This window comes from Coloeus monedula (genome assembly GCF_965178545.1).
Source record: "Coloeus monedula genome assembly, chromosome: 6".
Taxonomy (NCBI): Eukaryota; Metazoa; Chordata; class Aves; order Passeriformes; family Corvidae; genus Coloeus; species Coloeus monedula.
Window position 1 is genome coordinate 323,743 of NC_138786.1, and position 16,712 is coordinate 340,454.

Consider the following 16,712-nt stretch of genomic DNA (forward strand, 5'->3'; position numbering starts at 1 on the left):
GCTGACACTCTTTATTGTCGAGGTTTGGCGCTGAAAAAGTGCCCCGTGGTACAAAACCCGCGGTTACAAAACGTACAAAGAGCGGGGCCGGGGGAGAAGAGAGAGAAACGGAAAGGAAAAGGGAAAGGGAAAAGGGAAAGGAAAAGGAAAGAAAAGGAAAAGAGAATAGAAGAAAAACGAAAAGAAAAGAAAAGAAAAGAAAAGAAAAGAAAAGAAAAGAAAAGAAAAGAAAAGAAAAGAAAAGAAAAGAAAAGAAAAGAAAAGAAAAGAAAAGAAAAGAAAAGAAAAAGAAAAGAAAAGAAAAGAAAAGAAAAGAAAAGAAAAGAAAAGAAAAGAAAAGAAAAGAAAAGAAAAGAAAAGAAAAGAAAAGAAAAGAAAAGAAAAGAAAAGAAAAGAAAAGAAAAGCATCTAAGAAGACAAGGGGAAGAAAGGAAAGGAAAGGAAAGGAAAGGAAAGGAAAGGAAAGGAAAGGAAAGGAAAGGAAAGGAAAGGAAAGGAAAGGAAAGGAAAGGAAAGGAAAGGAAAGGAAAGGAAAGGAAAGGAAAGGAAAGGAAAGGAAAGGAAAGGAAAGGAAAGGAAAGGAAAGGAAAGGAAAGGAAAGGAAAGGAAAGGAAAGGAAAGGAAAGGAAAGGAAAGGAAAGGAAAGGAAAGGAGAAACAATAAAATAAAAGGACAAGAAGAAACAAAAGAGAAGGAAAATAAAACATAATTATAAATATAAAAAGAAGAGAGTGAGGACGAGGCAGAGGAAGGAGCTGGTGGGATGCAGGCGGATGCTCCGTGCCCGTGTGGCTGGCCCGGGGGTGCAGGAGTTGTGGGGGGTGCAGGGGGTGTGGAGCAGGGGGGGTGGTTCTCGGACTCACTGAAAGGAAAATAATAAAAACCCAGAGAAAACAGAGAAGGCAGAGGTCAGGTTCCCTTTCCCGGGGGCAGCGCTGGGGCTGGGGTGCAGCTGGAGCCCTTTTGGGGTGGGCTGGGGTTACACCAAACCCCTCCCCCCATGCACTCAGCCTCCACGGGGGACAGGGGAAGGGACAAAGCAGCCCCCGGGCGACCCCAGCCCCGAGCCCCAAGCCTCAAGCCCCGATCCCCACCTGATGTGCTCCCACAGTGACGGGGGAACGCGGGCACCAGGGACAGGTGACACCGGCACTGGGGATGTGGCCACCCCAGCTGGACAGAGGGTCTCGTTGGATTTCCGCTTTTGCTTTTTTTTTCTTTTTCTGCCCGTTTTTAGAGCTCCTTCCACCTCCCAACCCTCCCCCAGGGCGGGCAATGCTGGCGCACGGTTTGGCCCCGAAGAGGAGGGAGAAGTCATCCCTGGGAGATGCAATCCCTGGACGGGGCCATCCTTGGGAGATCCCATCCCCTGGAGATGTCACAGCCCGTCCCACCACCAGGCTCGGTGGTGCCGGTGGTGCCCCAGCGCATCCCGGCGTCACCAGTGAGGCGCAGGCATGCCCTGGAGCGGTGGGTGCCGAGCTGGGCGTCAGCACCACTTTGTGCCCCCCTGGATTTCTGGGGAGGCTGGAGAGCGTGGGCAGGATTTGGGGGGGCTCCAGCGGTGCTGCTTTGGGGCTGAAAGCGGGGATTTCCTCGGTGCCCCCAGGAGAGCGGCTGCGGTCCCCAAGGCACACAGAGGCCTCGGGGGTCTCTGTCTCTCCCAGGCAGAGGTGGAGGGGTTCCCAGGGGATTCCCAAGTGGCTGCCTCAACCAGTCCTGGGCAGCGGGAACAGCACAGGAGGGGGACCAAGCTCACGGTGATGGGGGGTGCAAAAACTCCCCACTTTGGGGCAAAAGGAAGCGGGGCTGTCCCCTGGTGTCCCCGGCGTCTCGAGGGCCACCCCGGCGCGGGGGGGCGGCGGGAGGGGACGCGGACAAGGCACAGTCTGGTGTCCCCGCGGGGGCGGCCGGGCCGGGGGGTGGCCGGGGCGGGGGTCTATCGGCGGTGGTGGCGGCGGCGGCGGTCCCTAAACGTCCTCGTCCTCGCTGGCCTTGCTCCAGCGGTGGCAGCAGTTGGCCGTGATGCCCAGCAGGAAGTTGGTGGCCACCGAGGCGATGGAGACGACGAAGCCGACGAAGGCGATGAAGAGATAGTCGTCGAGGGTCAGCGTGAGGTGGCAGGCCTGGAAGCTCTCCTCGGTCAGCGACAGCAGCGGGGCCCCCGCCAGCTCCGGGGGAGCCCAGCACTCCGCCTGCTGCGAATCTGCGGGACGGAGGGATGGCGTCAGCCCGGCCGCCAGCCCCCCGCATGGGACGGGGCACGGGCTGGGGGGGGTCCCGGCAGCACCTACCCGAGGAGCAGCGCTGGATGCGCCCCCGCAGCCACTTGAGCAGGGGCTCCATGGCACAGCCGCAGAGCCAGGGGTTGCCCCCCAGGCGCAGCCCCACCAGGCCGGGCAGCCCCTCCAGGGCGTCGAGGCTGAGGGCGGCCAGGCCGCCGTAGCTGAGGTCCAGCTCGCGCAGCTGGGCCAGGCCGCGGAAGGCCTGGGGGTGGACGCGGCGCAGCCCCGGGTTGTGGCTGAGGTCGAGGCGCAGCAGCGCGCTGGCCTCGCGGAACATGTCGGCGGGCACCAGGCTGAAGTTGTTGTAGCTGAGGTCCAGGTGCGCCAGGCGCCGGGCGCCGCGGAACAGCCCGGCCGGCAGCGCCGCCAGCGAGTTGTTGCGCAGGTCGAGGGCGCGCAGCTGCCCGTAGCAGCCCAGGTAGCCCGGCGGGATGCTGGCGATGCGGTTGTGGGCCAGGCTCAGGTTGCCGGTGTCCAGCGGCAGCTCGGGGGGCACGGAGAAGAGGCGCTGCCCGCTGCAGTCCACCGCCTGCCCGCGGCAGCTGCACAGCACCGGGCAGCCCGCGCCCGCCGCCGCCACCGCCGCCGCCGCCGCCACCAGCCAGGGGCCCAGCAGCATGGCCTCGTGGCCGCGGCCCTCACGGGGCGCCGGGGGCCATCCCGCCCGCCCGCTCGCTCACGCCCGGCGCTGCCGGCGGCCGGCCGCGGGGCCGGGCTCGCGGCGGTCACAGCGACGTCCCCGGCATCCCGGCGGCATCCGGGGGGCAACGCCGAGCCCTCCGGGGGCAGCGGCGGCGCCGGCGTCGGGCCGTCAGCAGCCGCCTGCGAGGGAGAGCAGCGCGGGGAAGCCGTGCCGGCCGCACGCCCCGCCGGGGGGGCCGCAGCTCTTGCAGCCCGAGGTGGCCTCGGGGGCACCCGCACCCTCCCCGTGCCCCCCGGCCCGGGGCCACTCCTCCAAGCATCCCCCGGGGATTTCAGGCAGGAAAGGGCCCCCCCAGTCCTGCTGACCTTGGCCAGCCCATCCTGGCCGGTGGTGGGCAGAGCCGAGGTGCTGCTCCGGGCCCCCCCGCCAGCCCCCGCCGGCCCCCCGCCGCCACGAGCTGAGCCCGGTGCCAGGGATACCCTCCCCGCCTCTCTGCTGGGGGAAGATCCCCGTTCCCTGCACCCGCCGGGGTCCCCCCAGGCCTGCCCTCGCCCCCCACCACCCGACCGTGTCTGCCTCCATCCTCCCTCGCCCGCAACCCCCCAGCTCCATCCTCTCCCACCGGCCCAGCTTGGCCCGGTCACTCCCCATCCCCACAGCCCCCCGACCCCTGAGGTGGAGCCGGGGTGCCCCGGGGTACTCACTGGGAGGGAGCAGGGCCTGGCTGCCTGCGGTGATGGGGGGGTCCTCCTGAGTGGCGATGTGGGGGGCTCCGGACGGTGATGGGGGGGGTCCCCGGTGGCCGCCCACACCCCGGAGGCCGTCAAGTCGGGAGCTGGGCTCCGGCAGCGGCGGCCAAGGCTGCTGCGAGCCTGGCGATGGGAGCAGGTCTTTCCCCACCTCCTTCCTCCCCTCCTCCTCCTCGTCCTCCCTTGTCTCTCTCTTTCTCTGTCTCTTTTTTTTTTTTTTTTCCTCTTTTTTTCCTTAGGGCCAGATACTGACGTGTCGGTGTCTCTTAGCAACTGCCTCCACATCTCTGAGCAACAGGAGAGCGGGATGCGGAGCCGCCGAGCCAGGGAGACAGCGGCGGGCGGAGGTGCCCCCGCCCCAGGGACCTCCTGCCCGGGCCGGGGGACCCGCACCCGCACGGCCCAGGCAGCCGGCAGGGATGCAGCAGGAAGAGGGGTGGCATCCTGCTCCCCTGCCCCGGTCCCCAGCCCTCCCACACTCTCCCAGCCCCGGGAAGCATCCTCGTGGGATGGGGTGAATCAGGGGTTCCCAGGCGCTGAAAACAGAAACAGATGACGTGGCGGCAGAGGGGAGAAACGAGGCAGCCGGGATCCAAGGGGAGCTCGGGGATCCAAAGGCAGCGCTGGGATCCAAGGGGCACGGCCACCGCCCCGTGCTCCCGCTGTGCTCACAGCCCTGGAAAATGCCTCAGGCTGTCATGGACTACTTTGCTTCATGCGAGCTGAAGCATTCCCTTTCCCTTTTCCGTTTGGAGGGATACGGTGGGGTCAGGCGCCTGCCCCCTCCCACCTGAGAACGGCCCTTTGGGATCACAGGGATGCCCACGGTTTGCTCTGGGAATGCTGCAACACCATGGCTCCAGCATTTCTAGGAAGGAGGCACTTCCACAGCCAGCCCGCCCACGTCTAGGGGATCCCTGCTTAATTCTCTCCTGCTGATTTCATGGAGCTGCTCCTTTTTCCAGCTGGCACTGGCAGCCCGATGCTGGTGCTGGGGGGGTCTTTTGCTCCCCACATCCCATGGGATGGAGCCTCCCTGGTGCGGTGCTGGCAGACAGACGGCACAGCCGCCTCTCCTGGGGTGGCATTAACAAGCGCTGCTCCAGGCTCACGGAGAGCTCCTGGGAGCTCCTGGAGCGTGAGGCCCGGGCTCCCAGCGGGCTCCGGGAGCCAAGCAGAGCCAGCGGCAGCACAGACACCTCATTAGCGCTCAGCCCGGAGCCTGCCAGCGCATCCCTGGCAGCAGCTGTTGGCGCCGAGGTTTTTTCCACTCCCGCCCCTGTTCCGGACTCCTCTGGCACCAGAGAAACCGGGGAATTGTCCTGACTGGGGCTGGGCTGCAGCAGAGCTCGTGTCCTCCTCACCCAAGCCCCTGTGGAGGTGGCCATGGGGACATGGTGCTGCGGGGCAGCGGCCCTGAGGCAGCCAGGGGCTGGGAGGGAGCCTGGCTGTCCTGCCCTGTGTTCCCCCTGCAGCCCCTGTACAGCCCCCACTCCCTCCAAAAGGCATTCCTGGGACACAGGTCGCCTTGGGTGAGCACTGGCTCCAGGAGTGAGCACTCTAAGTGCTTCCAGCCCCTCTTTGTGGAAGGAGTGGCAGGACAGCTCCAGGGATTCTGGCTCCATATCTACCTTAGAGCCAGAGCCTTTTCTCTTTGAATCCATCACTGCTCCCATCACTCCCTGTGCATCCAGGCTTGGGAAAGGAGGAAGGAAGGAGTAGGAAGGGTGCAGGTCTGCTGCTGAGGGTGGGGGGGATGCAAAGCTGCAGCACTGACCTCCCCTCCCTCACTCTTCCCAAGCCCTTGCTCCCATCTGACCCCAGCTCCTGCTCAAGAGAGGCTGGACACTGATCCTGCCACAACAGGATCCAGAGCTGAGCCTGGGCTTCCTTTTTCCATTAGAAAAGAAAGGTGATGAGGCATTAGCCACTGCTTAAAGTGTCCAGGGAGATTTTTCCAACAGCAGGAAGAAGATTCTGGCTCAGACTAAGCTGAGTGCACAGGAACTGTTGAAGGAAGAGGAATTGTAGATCATTAAGATAGTAAAGACAGAGGAACACAAATATAGTAAATAGATTAAAAAAGTGTTACAAAAACATTACCTGGTCTTCCCTACAGCAAGGTCCAAGCTTCCTTGTGTGAGGGAACATCCTAAGTGAATAGGAAATGAGGCAGAATAAAAAAATATCTCTGGTTGCAGGGTAGTATCTGCGATTTCTGCAAGGCCAAGGGCACCGCAGCCACCAGGGTGTGAGAAAGGAGACACACCCACCGAGTGTTGGACTTTATTAAACAACTTTATTTCTGTACAAAAGAAGGAAAAAAGTTAAAATCGTAAATACAGTAGAACACACAGTCCCTAGAGACCCCTTCCTGTGCCTTGGCTCAGCTCTGGAAGGTGCAGGAGGGGCCGCAGGAGGGGCCGGGCGGGGAGTGCCACACGGCCGAGCTGGTGCGCTTGAAGTAGCGGGGTTTGCTCTTGTAGAAGATGTGCTCCAGCCTGGGGCTGGGGATGGCCCCGAACAGCGCGTCCACGTCCACCGGGTGGTAGTACTGGTGCACGATGGTCTGCTGGAGCTGCGCCCCTGCGGGAGCAACGGGAACACCGCACGCATGGATGCGGGCCCCGCCTAAGCCCTTCCCTTCCCCTCTGAGAACCCACGAGCCGCGCAGGAGGGGTGGGACATCGCCCAAAGCCACCACAGCTCGCCGCTCCTCGGGATCTGGGGCTGTCCCCCCTTCCTGCTGAGAGGATTCTGGTTTCACCTCAGCCCAGGAAGCGGTGCTGATCCCCTCAGCACAGAGCGCTGGGAGCTGCCAGTGCTTCCACAGGTGCACCCGCTCCTGGACTGTGCTTTGGGATGGCTCCAAGCGAGGCTGGAGAGCTCCAGCGCAGGAGGGAAAGGAAGCCAGGCCAGAGCTGGCACCTACCATCGGCCCAGGCAGGGATGGGCTTCCGAGGGTTGCTCTCATCATCGGTGGAGTCGTCACTGTTCAGATCCAGCCCGTAGCTGTTCTCATCAGCCGGGGGCGACCCTGGCTCCTGAGCACCCTGCGGGGACCCGAGGCAGGAGGTGGAGAGGGATTCCTGAAACCAAACAGAGCAGTGTCACAAGCAAGGGAAGCAACTCTGCCATGGCTGGGATGGCCGCCAGAGCCCCACTGCGCTCAGATCCTGAACCACCACCACGAAACCGTCACTGGGCTCCGCGCCTCGACGCCCGCTCTTAGCGCTCTCTCGCCTCCTGTCTTCCGTGGAAAAGCCTGGGAAAGGCACACTGTGCGTGTCCCAGCACTCAGCTCTACGCCCGAACCCTCCCACACAGTCGGCTTTCCCTCGCGGGAGCTCTGACACAGCGCGGATGGAGCCCCAGCCCCAGGGCAGACTCCCGGCGGCGGCGGCAGCGTTCCCTCCCGGCTCCGAGCAGCCTCCGCCGCCGCTCGGCCCGGGGACGGCTCCGCAGCGGCTGCCCAGGGCCCTCCTGCGGCCGCTTCCAGCATCTTTCCCGTCACCGACCACTTGTTTTCCCGTCGCATCCCCCGCGCCGAGCGCTGCGGTGGCTCCGAGCCGCGGAGGCCAAGTAGCCACAGCGGGCGGGAGCCACCCAAGGGCTGTGCCGGGGCTCACCATGACGGCTTCGCTCGGCTGCGTCCCTGGGGCTGCTGGTTGGAGGGGTTTTTGCTCCTCTCCCAGCCGCTGCTGACCGTCTGCCCCCTGTAAGACACGGGAATTCGGTCATTGCTCGCTCACACGGAACAGAGCTGTGTTCTCGGCAGCCCTCAGTGCCCCCGCGGCTTATTCTGCAGCAACAACCCCAAATCCAAGACTCCCAGATAAAGCCACTCCTGTCTCTGCTTGGGTCCAGCCCGGCTCTCTGGAGCCCCACACTCACCCTCTCTGCTTGGAGCCAGATGTTAAGAGCTGGGAAAAAGGATTGTGGTGGTTCATATCTTTTCTCCGGCCCAAGGGGCAGCTCTTTGGGACTCTCTTTCCCCTAATAAAGGGAAAAAAAATTAACTTCTCAAGATCCTTTTTGACCCAAACCACTCCTCCCAGAGTTTCCCCTCCTGTGCTGCTCAGCACTTGGAGTTCTACTTCCATTTTCTCCTGCCTGGAAAAGCTTTGCTAGGCTCATTCTGGCCCAGCTGCTGGCAGCACAGGGACGATTCAGACCTTAAATTAAATTTATACAGCGCAAAAGAGTCCAAGTACCAGGAACTGAGGGAAGGAGTACAGCAGGAGCCCACAGAGGAGGAAGAATCGATCCTGAAGAGGAAGAACCTTTTGGGGCATTGATTTTTCACTAATGAAGCAATGAATTTAAGAGCAGAGAGCGAAAGCAAATGTTACTGTGATATTCCAAGACAACAACCCTGACTTTAAGCACCAACACTCTTCGTGTGAGTGCAAATGAAGTGACACAGAGCCATGGGGCAGCTGAGGTTTGGTTTGGGGGTCGCGGCCTTTGGGCCTGGTGAGGAAATGTGGCAGGAAGACATGAATAAATCTCTAATTTCCATATTCATTTCAGGATCAGTGAATGTTCTTTGGGGTGTTCTTCCAAGTGCCATTTCAGGGCTGAGGGCTCACCTGCCCGCCAGGGAACCCCCAGCCCTTGGCTTGCTCCTGCACAGAGCCTCTGTACAGGAAGTCACTCATGTTACTGTACTTGATGCTCTAAACAACATCCCAGCAGCACAGCACGTGCAGAACACCTGACCCTGAACCCAGCCTGTGTGCTGCAGAGAGGCTGATCCCAGGACGCTCCAAGCCCACCTTGGTGGCCTTGCCAGCCAACGCCGCTGGCTCCCGCTGTGCTTGGGGGGGCTTCTCCTTCCCTTGCTGCTTGGGATCCCTGGGGAAAAGAGAGAATTTAGAGACGGGAGCACGTCCATCTGTCCCTCACCCTCTCACAGCCTCCTGCTCCTGCCCTCCGACCTCCAGGCAGCCCCAGAGCCCAGTTCCAACACCACATTGACATCCACTGCTTCCCCATGCCTGTGGCCAACTCCCTGCTCCAGGACAGGCACCAGCTCACACCTCTCCTTCGCTTGTCCCAGCTGTTGCTGCTCCAGAAGGTTCTTCAGTTCCAAGACTTTCTTCCCTCTTTCCTTCCCTTCATCCTCTCTTCTCTGCAGTGGTTCTTGCTGCTCGTTTTCCTCCTGAGGAAGCAAGAGGAAAACCCCCTAAGCCTCCAGCAGCCAGGACTTGTCTCCCTTCTGTCCCAACCCAGCCTCAGCCGCCTGGACAGAGATCTGGCGGCCCAGACCCCAAAAATCACTGTAGAAGTAGGTGGTGACCTGTCCCTGTCCCACCAGCCACACCAGCACAGCAGGTCCCTGCTACCCCTGTCCTTTTCCACGTGCAGAAGGGCCCCGAGTTGCTCTTACCCCTCTCAGTGCTTTCTGCTTCCGTGCCTCTGCTTCCCCATGTTTCCTGGACGTTTTCCTCTTGCTCAGCTCCTCTGCCACCTTCTCTTCCCTCACCTGTGAGATGTGCACCTGGGAAAGCCTCACCTGTGGGCTCCACCGCTCCAAGGACACACCTCACAGCCTTGGAGGCAGGTCTGGAGCTTGGGATATCCCAGGCCCCCAGGAGGACCCAGCACCCAGCAGTGGGAGCGCTTTTGTCCGCTCAGGGCTTGGGAAGGGCTGAAAGGAACACGACTCCTTGTTTTCCAAGGCTGACCCTTTCCAAAGGTCTCTTCAGTCCAGCCCAAAACGAGCACCCAGAGACTGCTCAGGCTCTGGGCCCCCAGGCACAGCTGCCTCAGCTCTTCACAGCCGTAACACAGCGGCAGCACCGGCACGTGGCCACCAGCCCAGCCTGCCCCCCCAAAAAGGGGCCAGGTCAGGCTCTGACACCCAAACCTGACCCAAATGCACCCCCAGATGAGTCACACTTCAGTCTGAGCACATGGGCCTAGTGAGGCTGGCACCTGCAGGGCTGTGCCCAGAGCAGGCAGGGGCTGCCACGTTCCCCGAACACAGAGCAGCGTGAACATGGCCTGTCCCAACAAGAACGTGCACAGGGATGGAGAACAAAAGCCTCCCCTTGTCAGGGGGGATTCTGGCATGCATGGACCTTGCCAGTGCCCTGCTCGCACCTCCTGGTCTCACAGCTCTGGGAGAGGCCCAAAGCCCACTCAGCCTTCTCACCTTCTCATCACTCTGCAGGATCTTCTGCTCCATCCGCCTTTTCTTCTTCTCCTCCATCTGCTCCGCGCGCTCCCGAGCCTGCAGGGCCTTCCTCAGGCGCTCTTCCCTCTTCCTGGGCGGCGCGTGGGCAAGAGGGGCCCGTTAGCTCTGCCTGCTCCCAGAGTGCTCATTCCAAGTGGGAGGCACGAGGCAAGTCTGTGCTGACCAGGGAAAGAGCCGGGGGAAAGGGGCCCAACTCACTGCTTCATTTCTGCCTGGCGCCGTCTCTTCTCCTCCTCCACTTTCTTCTTCCTCTGTTCCTCAGCCTCCTGCTTCTTGCGGAGGTTCTCCAGTCTCTGCCTCTCCTTCTCCTGAAGGGAGAAGGGTTCAGACTGTACCAGGTGCTGGGGCCTGTGTCCCCCCTCAGGCAGCCTGGTATATGCAGTCCCTGTTGGAATCATTCACCTGGACACCGGGATGGGGAGGGAGCAGAAGGGGAGACAACACATACTCGGCAACAGGGATGATCCAATGCAAGCAGAGCTACAGGAGGGAAAAACCTCCATCCTTCAGCTGCAGAGAATATATTTAGAAAAGAACAGCACACCCCTGCTGTAGGTGACCACCTGTCCCAGGAGCCAGGAGAATGGTGGAGAGAGAGCACAGGGCAGCCTGGCTCAGGCCGGAAGCTCCCAGCAGTGCCCAGTCCCAGCAGAACACACCTGCACAGAGATCCTGTCACCTCACCACCCATGTGGCCAGAGGGCTGACGGACATTGGCGTGAGGGGAGAGTGTGGTCAGTGTGTCCAGCCCCACAGATAAGGTGTCATACTTACCACAAAGTCTCCCTGCAGAGAAAGGACATCAAGAACACGATTAAAGGTTTGGAAGCAACACCAGAACTCCCCTTCCCAGCACACACAGCCCCTTCTCCTCCCCTGCCCTGACACAATGCACCTTCAGGTTGGGCCGGGTGGCAGTGCTGCGCTTGATGAAGTCCTTGATGCCACCCCCTTGTCCCTGCAGGAAGTTCTTCAGTGGCCTGACAGCCTGAGGAGAGAGAAGGGAGGGAGCTCAGGGCCTGCCTGGGACAGGGGGCACAGGGCTGTGGCACCACTCACCTTGCTGGACGGAGAGGAGGACGACGGAGCCTGGTTTGCCGAGGCCTTGTGCTTCTCATCCAAGGGGGAAAACGGCCGGCCCCCCGGCTGCTGCCCGTGCCACAGGACACCCAGGGCTTGCTTGCAGCCTCTCACCCTGGTGGCAATTAGCAGGAGGGACATGAAGCAGCTGTCACACTCCCCAGAGGGATTTACTGGCTGCTTTACACTTCCCCCAAAACCTGCCCAGCAACACGCAGTGAGGAGACACCTCAGGTATTCCGGGAGTCAGGTCAGGCATTCCAGACACTCACACAGACAAATATAACCAGGTCAGTCACTCGCACCCTGACCACCCCCTCAGGAGCCCTTGGAGTGGCCTTCCAGCTCTGAGCTAACTGTGATGGGCTCCTCTGCTGGTCTGTGCAGGACCTTGGGTGCTCCTCCCCACGCCAGACCCAGTCCCAGACCCAAGCAAGGCTCCACAAGTCACCAAGGAGTTCCAGGAGACAGCATCCGGCCAAAGGAGATTTCAGAGCTGCTGGAAGGGGAAGGCAGGGAAACACACCCCTTTTTAACACAAACGACTTAAAATGCTAAACCTGAGTCCCTCCAGACCCTGGCTCATCCCTGCTCCTTGCAGGGTCTCCTACCACATGCGGGAGGGATTCTCCTGGGACTTGGCACAGGGGGGCTGCTCCTGGCTCTTCTGGGGCTCACTGTTAGGATTTACACAGCTTCCTGTGGAGAAACCTGCAGTCAGTACCACATGGGAGGCATCCAGCTCCCTCCAGGGACTCTTCCCTCCACTCCAGCTGCTTGTCAGCTCCTGCAGCTCCCACAGGGAACAAAAACCCCACCCAACTCCTCCTCCTTCCTCAGAGGCACAGAAAATAATCAGGACCTCTAAGTCTTCGTGTAACATGACCCCAGAGGGAAAGGGCGTGACGTTCTGTGGGAGATGCCAGCTCCAGGAGCTCCTTCCCCAATGTCCCCACTCAGTCACTGCACAGACTGAAGCAGGACAGGGCAGTGTTTGTCCCACGGCCTGGACACATGTATGTGTCCTTGCCCACCTAACTGGTGCCACCTCTTCAAGGAGGCACAAGCTTCACCTGGAAAACTTCCCTGAGCAGTCAGAACCGGTTCTGTTTGAACACAAATCCCACGTTTCCCAGGAATGCCCCTCCACCCCGACCCCTAGGTTGGTGTGTGCTGAGGGCTGCATGCAAGGAAAGCACGAGCACCTGAAGTTACCTGCAGCATTCCCTGCCTGCTGCTCCAGAGGGGACAGGTGCTGTGCAGGAGGGCTAGCAGCTCGGGGACTTGTGCTTGGAACAAGGGCATCTCGGGGAGCCTGCAGGGAAAGGGGACAAGCATTCCCTTAGCACAGCTCCTCCCAAGAACAAGGCTCCCAGGGACCTGCTGCCCTGGAAAAGCCAGCTGCTTGCTCGGATAGGGTCTGTTTCCCCTCCCAGCGAGGGCTGTGCTGGCTCATTTTGGGACACTGGCCACATCCCTGCATCCAGTGACAGCCTGAGCAGAGGTGCTGACTCAGCAAGAAGGCGTCCACACAGCCTGAGCATTGCTCCTTGGAACTCACCTTTTCCCTGGGGGAATTTGGCTCCAGCTCAGGCCTGTAAAGGGAAAAAAACCTCCACTTAAATAACTTGAATTCTCTCTGAAGGCGGGTTACTGGTGATGGAGGCAGCATATGGGACCCCAAGGGAGGTGCAGGTTCCTGAGCACATCCAGAGGCTGCTCCAGCCAGGCACACCAAGGCTGGGCTGTAAAGTCCTCTGAGGGGCTGTCCCACAGTGCTGCTGAACACCCCATGACCAGCTTCGGCCCCAGCAGTGGGTAAGGAGGGAGCCGCAGCAGCCTTGTGCTGTCCCTTCCTTACCTGTCCCCTCTGCAGCCAGAGCAGACCTGACTGACCACCAGCATCCTGGGGCTAGTGGCAGCCAGGAATTCCAGGAACCCCAGGACACACCACCACCTACCCCAGTGAAGGACTTCATCTCACTGTGCCTGAGCAGCGCAACGTGAAATCTCATCCAGCCCCAGGTGACAGCAACACCCGAGCAGTCCCTGACAAAATCTGTGACAGAAAAGCCACCTGGAGAGTGTCCTCACAGGGAATTCTGGGATCCCTTCCCACCGGCCTCACCTCGCGCTGCCGGTCGCATCTTCTTCCACACACGCCTCCAAGGAGCTGTGACCTGGAGAGGAAAGCCTAAGTGGGGCTGGGGATTTCACTCCCAGGCTCCCAACAGCCACAGGGTGCACATGGAGGAGCTCAGGCCTCCTCCCAGGATTGCTCAGCTTTCCCCACCAGCACCGCACCTCCCTCAAGTGCCACTGAAGCTGGAGTGGGCTGGGAAGGCAGAGCACCGAGGCAGCAGCTCTGCTGCCTGCAGCCTGCTCCAGCTGCCTGTGTCACAGCCAGCACTCCCAGGCCATTGGCTGCAGCTCCTGCCTCCCTGCAGGCTCGGGTGTGGGGAGCCGGGGGGTTCGGGCTGATTCCAGACTCCTTCCACCCCCCCATCACACCCCTTCGCTCCAAGTGTTATAACAAATGCCTGGATACGGCGTGACTCAAGGCTGACAAAGCTGAATTCCAGAGGCCTCCGTGCTCTGCCACAGCGGCAATGGTTTTGGAAAGCCCCAACAGCCAAACCCTGCCAGGAGCAGCAGGAGTGGAGGATACAAGGGATTTGGAGCTACCAGGAACAGCCTGGGCTCCTGATCCCTGTTCCTCTGGTGACACAGCTAGTTTGAGTCTCTTCTATCCTCCCCCAAAAAGCATCTGAGCTCCTCTGCCCATTTCAGCCTCACTTCAGGGCTGCACTTTCAGCCCTATCGATTTTTTGGAGAGCTGGCAGATGCCATAAATGAAAGCCCTTCCCCAGGGAAGGCAGCAGTCTCTCCCGACCCACAGGCACACGTGGCTGGAACCAGCCTGGCCACGCTCTCCCTTCCACAACGGCGCTTTCTGCCCACTCCCAGCCCGCGGACCCAACTCCACCCGCTGCAGCAAAGCCCCGGCCTGAAGCCGCACCCCAGGAGCCCACGAGGACAGGGAGACGTGGAGGAGCCGGAGCCAGGGACGAGCCGCTCCACACCACTCCATTCCCGCATGGAAGCGGCGCAGGGACTCACAGCTCACTCTGCTGGAGGCCGAGGAGGACTCTCGCGCCGCTGCCTTCCTGGCCATGGCCCTGCCGATGGATCTCCGGATCATGTTCTCCCTCCTGCTGGCCAGGGAGCATTTTGCCGCCAAGGAAGCCCTGCGGCTCTTGCGGGGGGCACCCACTCCGCTCCGGCGCCGCGTCCTGGATTGCTCTGTCGCGCTTTTCCCGGGGGAATCCTGGGAGAGCAGCGTCTCGAGGCCTTGGGGAGACCCATCTCCCTGGAGCGCAGCAGGATCGCCATTCCGAGTGGCCTTGGGAGTGGAGGTGCTGGCTCTCCCGGGGTCCTGCTCTCCATCCCTCCCCGGCTGCTCAGCCGGGATCCCAGGGACCTCCTGCAGCTCGGCCGCTGCGTCGCCCTCAGGAGGCGGCTGCTCCCCCAAAACCGCTGGAGGGGCTGCAACACCCCCAGCAGCGCCCTGGGGACACTGCTGGCAACCCAGATCCGCCACGGGAACACGTGCTTCCACAGGCTGCTTCCCGGGCAGAGCTGGGAGCTGGGGTGCGATGCCAGCCTGAGGTCCCGGAGCACAGCCGGGCACGGATGCATCCTGCCCCTCACAGCCAGGGCTGCGGGGCTGCTCCTGGCTCAGGCACCGCTGGGAATTCAGACTGAAAGACAGCAGCTTGACACCACTCCTCCTTCGGGACAACCTTAAAGGAGAAGAATTTCAAAGGAAGTGATGAAGGAGTCGTCTGCTCCCAAATAAGCTTCAGAGGGTAAAGCAGACTGTGTTAAAGGGAAGCTGCTGCTGGCTTCTCCACTGCACCGTTCCCCCTCACAGCCCATCCTATCCCTGGGGAGAGGCCCACGGACACAGCCCAGGCCGGGTATCCAAAGTCACATGTGGAGAAACGGGAGTGGAAAGGTGTGCTTAGCCCTATGCCAAGAGCTGGGTTTAACCCCCAGCCTGGGAGCAGCGCCTGCAGAGGGACACACGGTGTGTCACCTTCCTGCTGACAGGCCTGGCTGCAGCAGCACAGCTTCCCAGGCCAAGTTTAAGCGAGGGAGAACACAAACAGGAGTTAGCTGGGCTGCTGCCCTGCAGAAGGTGTGACCTGAGCACCCAGAGCGGGGCCCAGAGCTCTCCCTGCTGCGATCCGCAGCACTGCTGCTCCCGCCCTCCCTCGCACACACACAAACCTCCCACGCTCCCGCTATTCCTGCTGCTCTCCCCACCCTCCCTGTCTGCTTCCTGACAGTCTCCTGGCTCTAACGCTTCCTCCTGTGGGCTTTTCACCACGGTTAGCACGATTTTAGTGCCCTAACACACCAACGGATCAGGTTTGGGCAGCTTCAAAAGTGTGGTGGTGCCTAAGCAAATCACTTAGAATTTCCACTTCAGCACCTCGGGAAACCCTTGGAGCCTCCCTGCCTGCCAGCTCAAGACATGGTGCTGGGAACACATCCCTTTCCCAAGTTTTCCAGGCACTGACACAGGGACAGGGGGTGAACACCAGGAGCAGCAACCTCAGGCCAAAAGCCAAACCCAGTGAGACAAAACCCGCATCTAAACAGACAAGAAAATAGAATGTTTGTTGTTCTTTAACCAGAAAAAAAAAAAAAAAGTGAAGGAAAGCAGCCAACTTTACCCCAGACTGTCACTAGAATCCAAACAGTGATCAATCCCAATGTGCCCCTTTGATTACTCAGGGAATGCAGGCACTGTTTTGCTCCATCCAAACACCACGAGGCAGAGCCAGAGTAAGCTGACCCACCCACCTCCTCCTGCTCAGCTCCTTGCTTTCTTCCCTCATCCAGGAGGACTGCCTTTTCCTGGGCTTCCTCCTCTGCGACGGCGTTTTGGGCAAGAGCATGGGCTCATCCCTGAAGCTGCTGTGAGGCACAAGAGGCAGAGCACAGATTGCTTCCCCCACTGCCCACACCAGTACTCCCAAAACAAGGGCAGGATGCGGCCCAAACACACCCACACCCAGCTGGGAGCTCAGGTGGGCACACAAGGATCCCCTCAGGGCAGTCCCAACCTCTTGAGCATCCTCATGCCCTGCTCCTCCACCTCCCGCAGCCAGGCCAGGCGCTTGTGCTGGGCATCGCAGAGGAAGCGGGACAGCCTCAGCCGGCACACTTCCAGCAGCTGCTGGGGACCCTCAGCCATCGCCTTGCCTGGAACACAGAAGGGGAGGACGAGGCTGGTGGGCAGCCAGGACACCCCTCAGGGAGGGAAAGAGGGGTGCGGGCACCGGGGTGCTCCCGGGCACGGGGGGAACGTGAACACAGCCTGGGGTAGAGTTCCCGGGGGACCCTCCAGAGCACTCACTCGCCGCCTAACCAGAGCTGGAGCAGCTGCTGCTTCTTCTTGTTCTGCTGCCGCCGCCGCCTCGCTCTCTCACCACACCCTCACAGCACAGCCCTTCCCCTCCCGTCCCACCCCGAGTTTATCCCCGGCCTCCGCCAATCACAGCGCGCATCTCCCAACCTCTGGTCTCTTATTGGTTACAGAGCCCGTCCGTCACCCTCCCAGCTATTAAAGAGACCGGCTATGGGCCCGCCTCCCCAAGCCCCGCCTTCCGAGCTGAGTCCTCCAGGAGCATAGAGACGGGCAAGCAGAGCGGCACCGAGTGCTGGCCAATGGGAAGGGCGGG

General features: G+C 60.9%; 2 protein-coding genes across 2 annotated transcripts; both read right to left on the bottom strand.

Annotated features, from left to right (window-relative positions):
• Positions 1 to 1,970: 1,970 nt before the first annotated feature.
• Positions 1,971 to 2,904, bottom strand: LRRC55 (leucine rich repeat containing 55; the record flags this gene model as incomplete). The annotated part of the gene is made up of 2 exons (XM_082283849.1): positions 1,971 to 2,206; positions 2,295 to 2,904. 2 exons carry the CDS (start codon positions 2,902 to 2,904, stop codon positions 1,971 to 1,973), a joined length of 846 nt encoding a protein of 281 aa, XP_082139975.1.
• A 3,159-nt stretch (positions 2,905 to 6,063) lies between these two features.
• On the bottom strand, positions 6,064 to 16,225 carry LOC309574229 (inner centromere protein-like; the record flags this gene model as incomplete). Its single annotated transcript, XM_082283671.1, has 19 exons — positions 6,064 to 6,263; positions 6,610 to 6,766; positions 7,307 to 7,393; positions 7,572 to 7,673; positions 8,456 to 8,534; positions 8,720 to 8,841; positions 9,070 to 9,180; positions 9,838 to 9,949; positions 10,078 to 10,187; positions 10,654 to 10,665; positions 10,775 to 10,867; positions 10,939 to 11,074; positions 11,571 to 11,658; positions 12,175 to 12,274; positions 12,521 to 12,554; positions 13,088 to 13,139; positions 14,080 to 14,762; positions 15,832 to 15,945; positions 16,095 to 16,225. The coding sequence occupies 19 exons, from the start codon at positions 16,223 to 16,225 to the stop codon at positions 6,064 to 6,066; spliced, it is 2,523 nt and encodes an 840-aa protein (XP_082139797.1).
• Between the last annotated feature and the right edge of the window lie 487 nt (positions 16,226 to 16,712).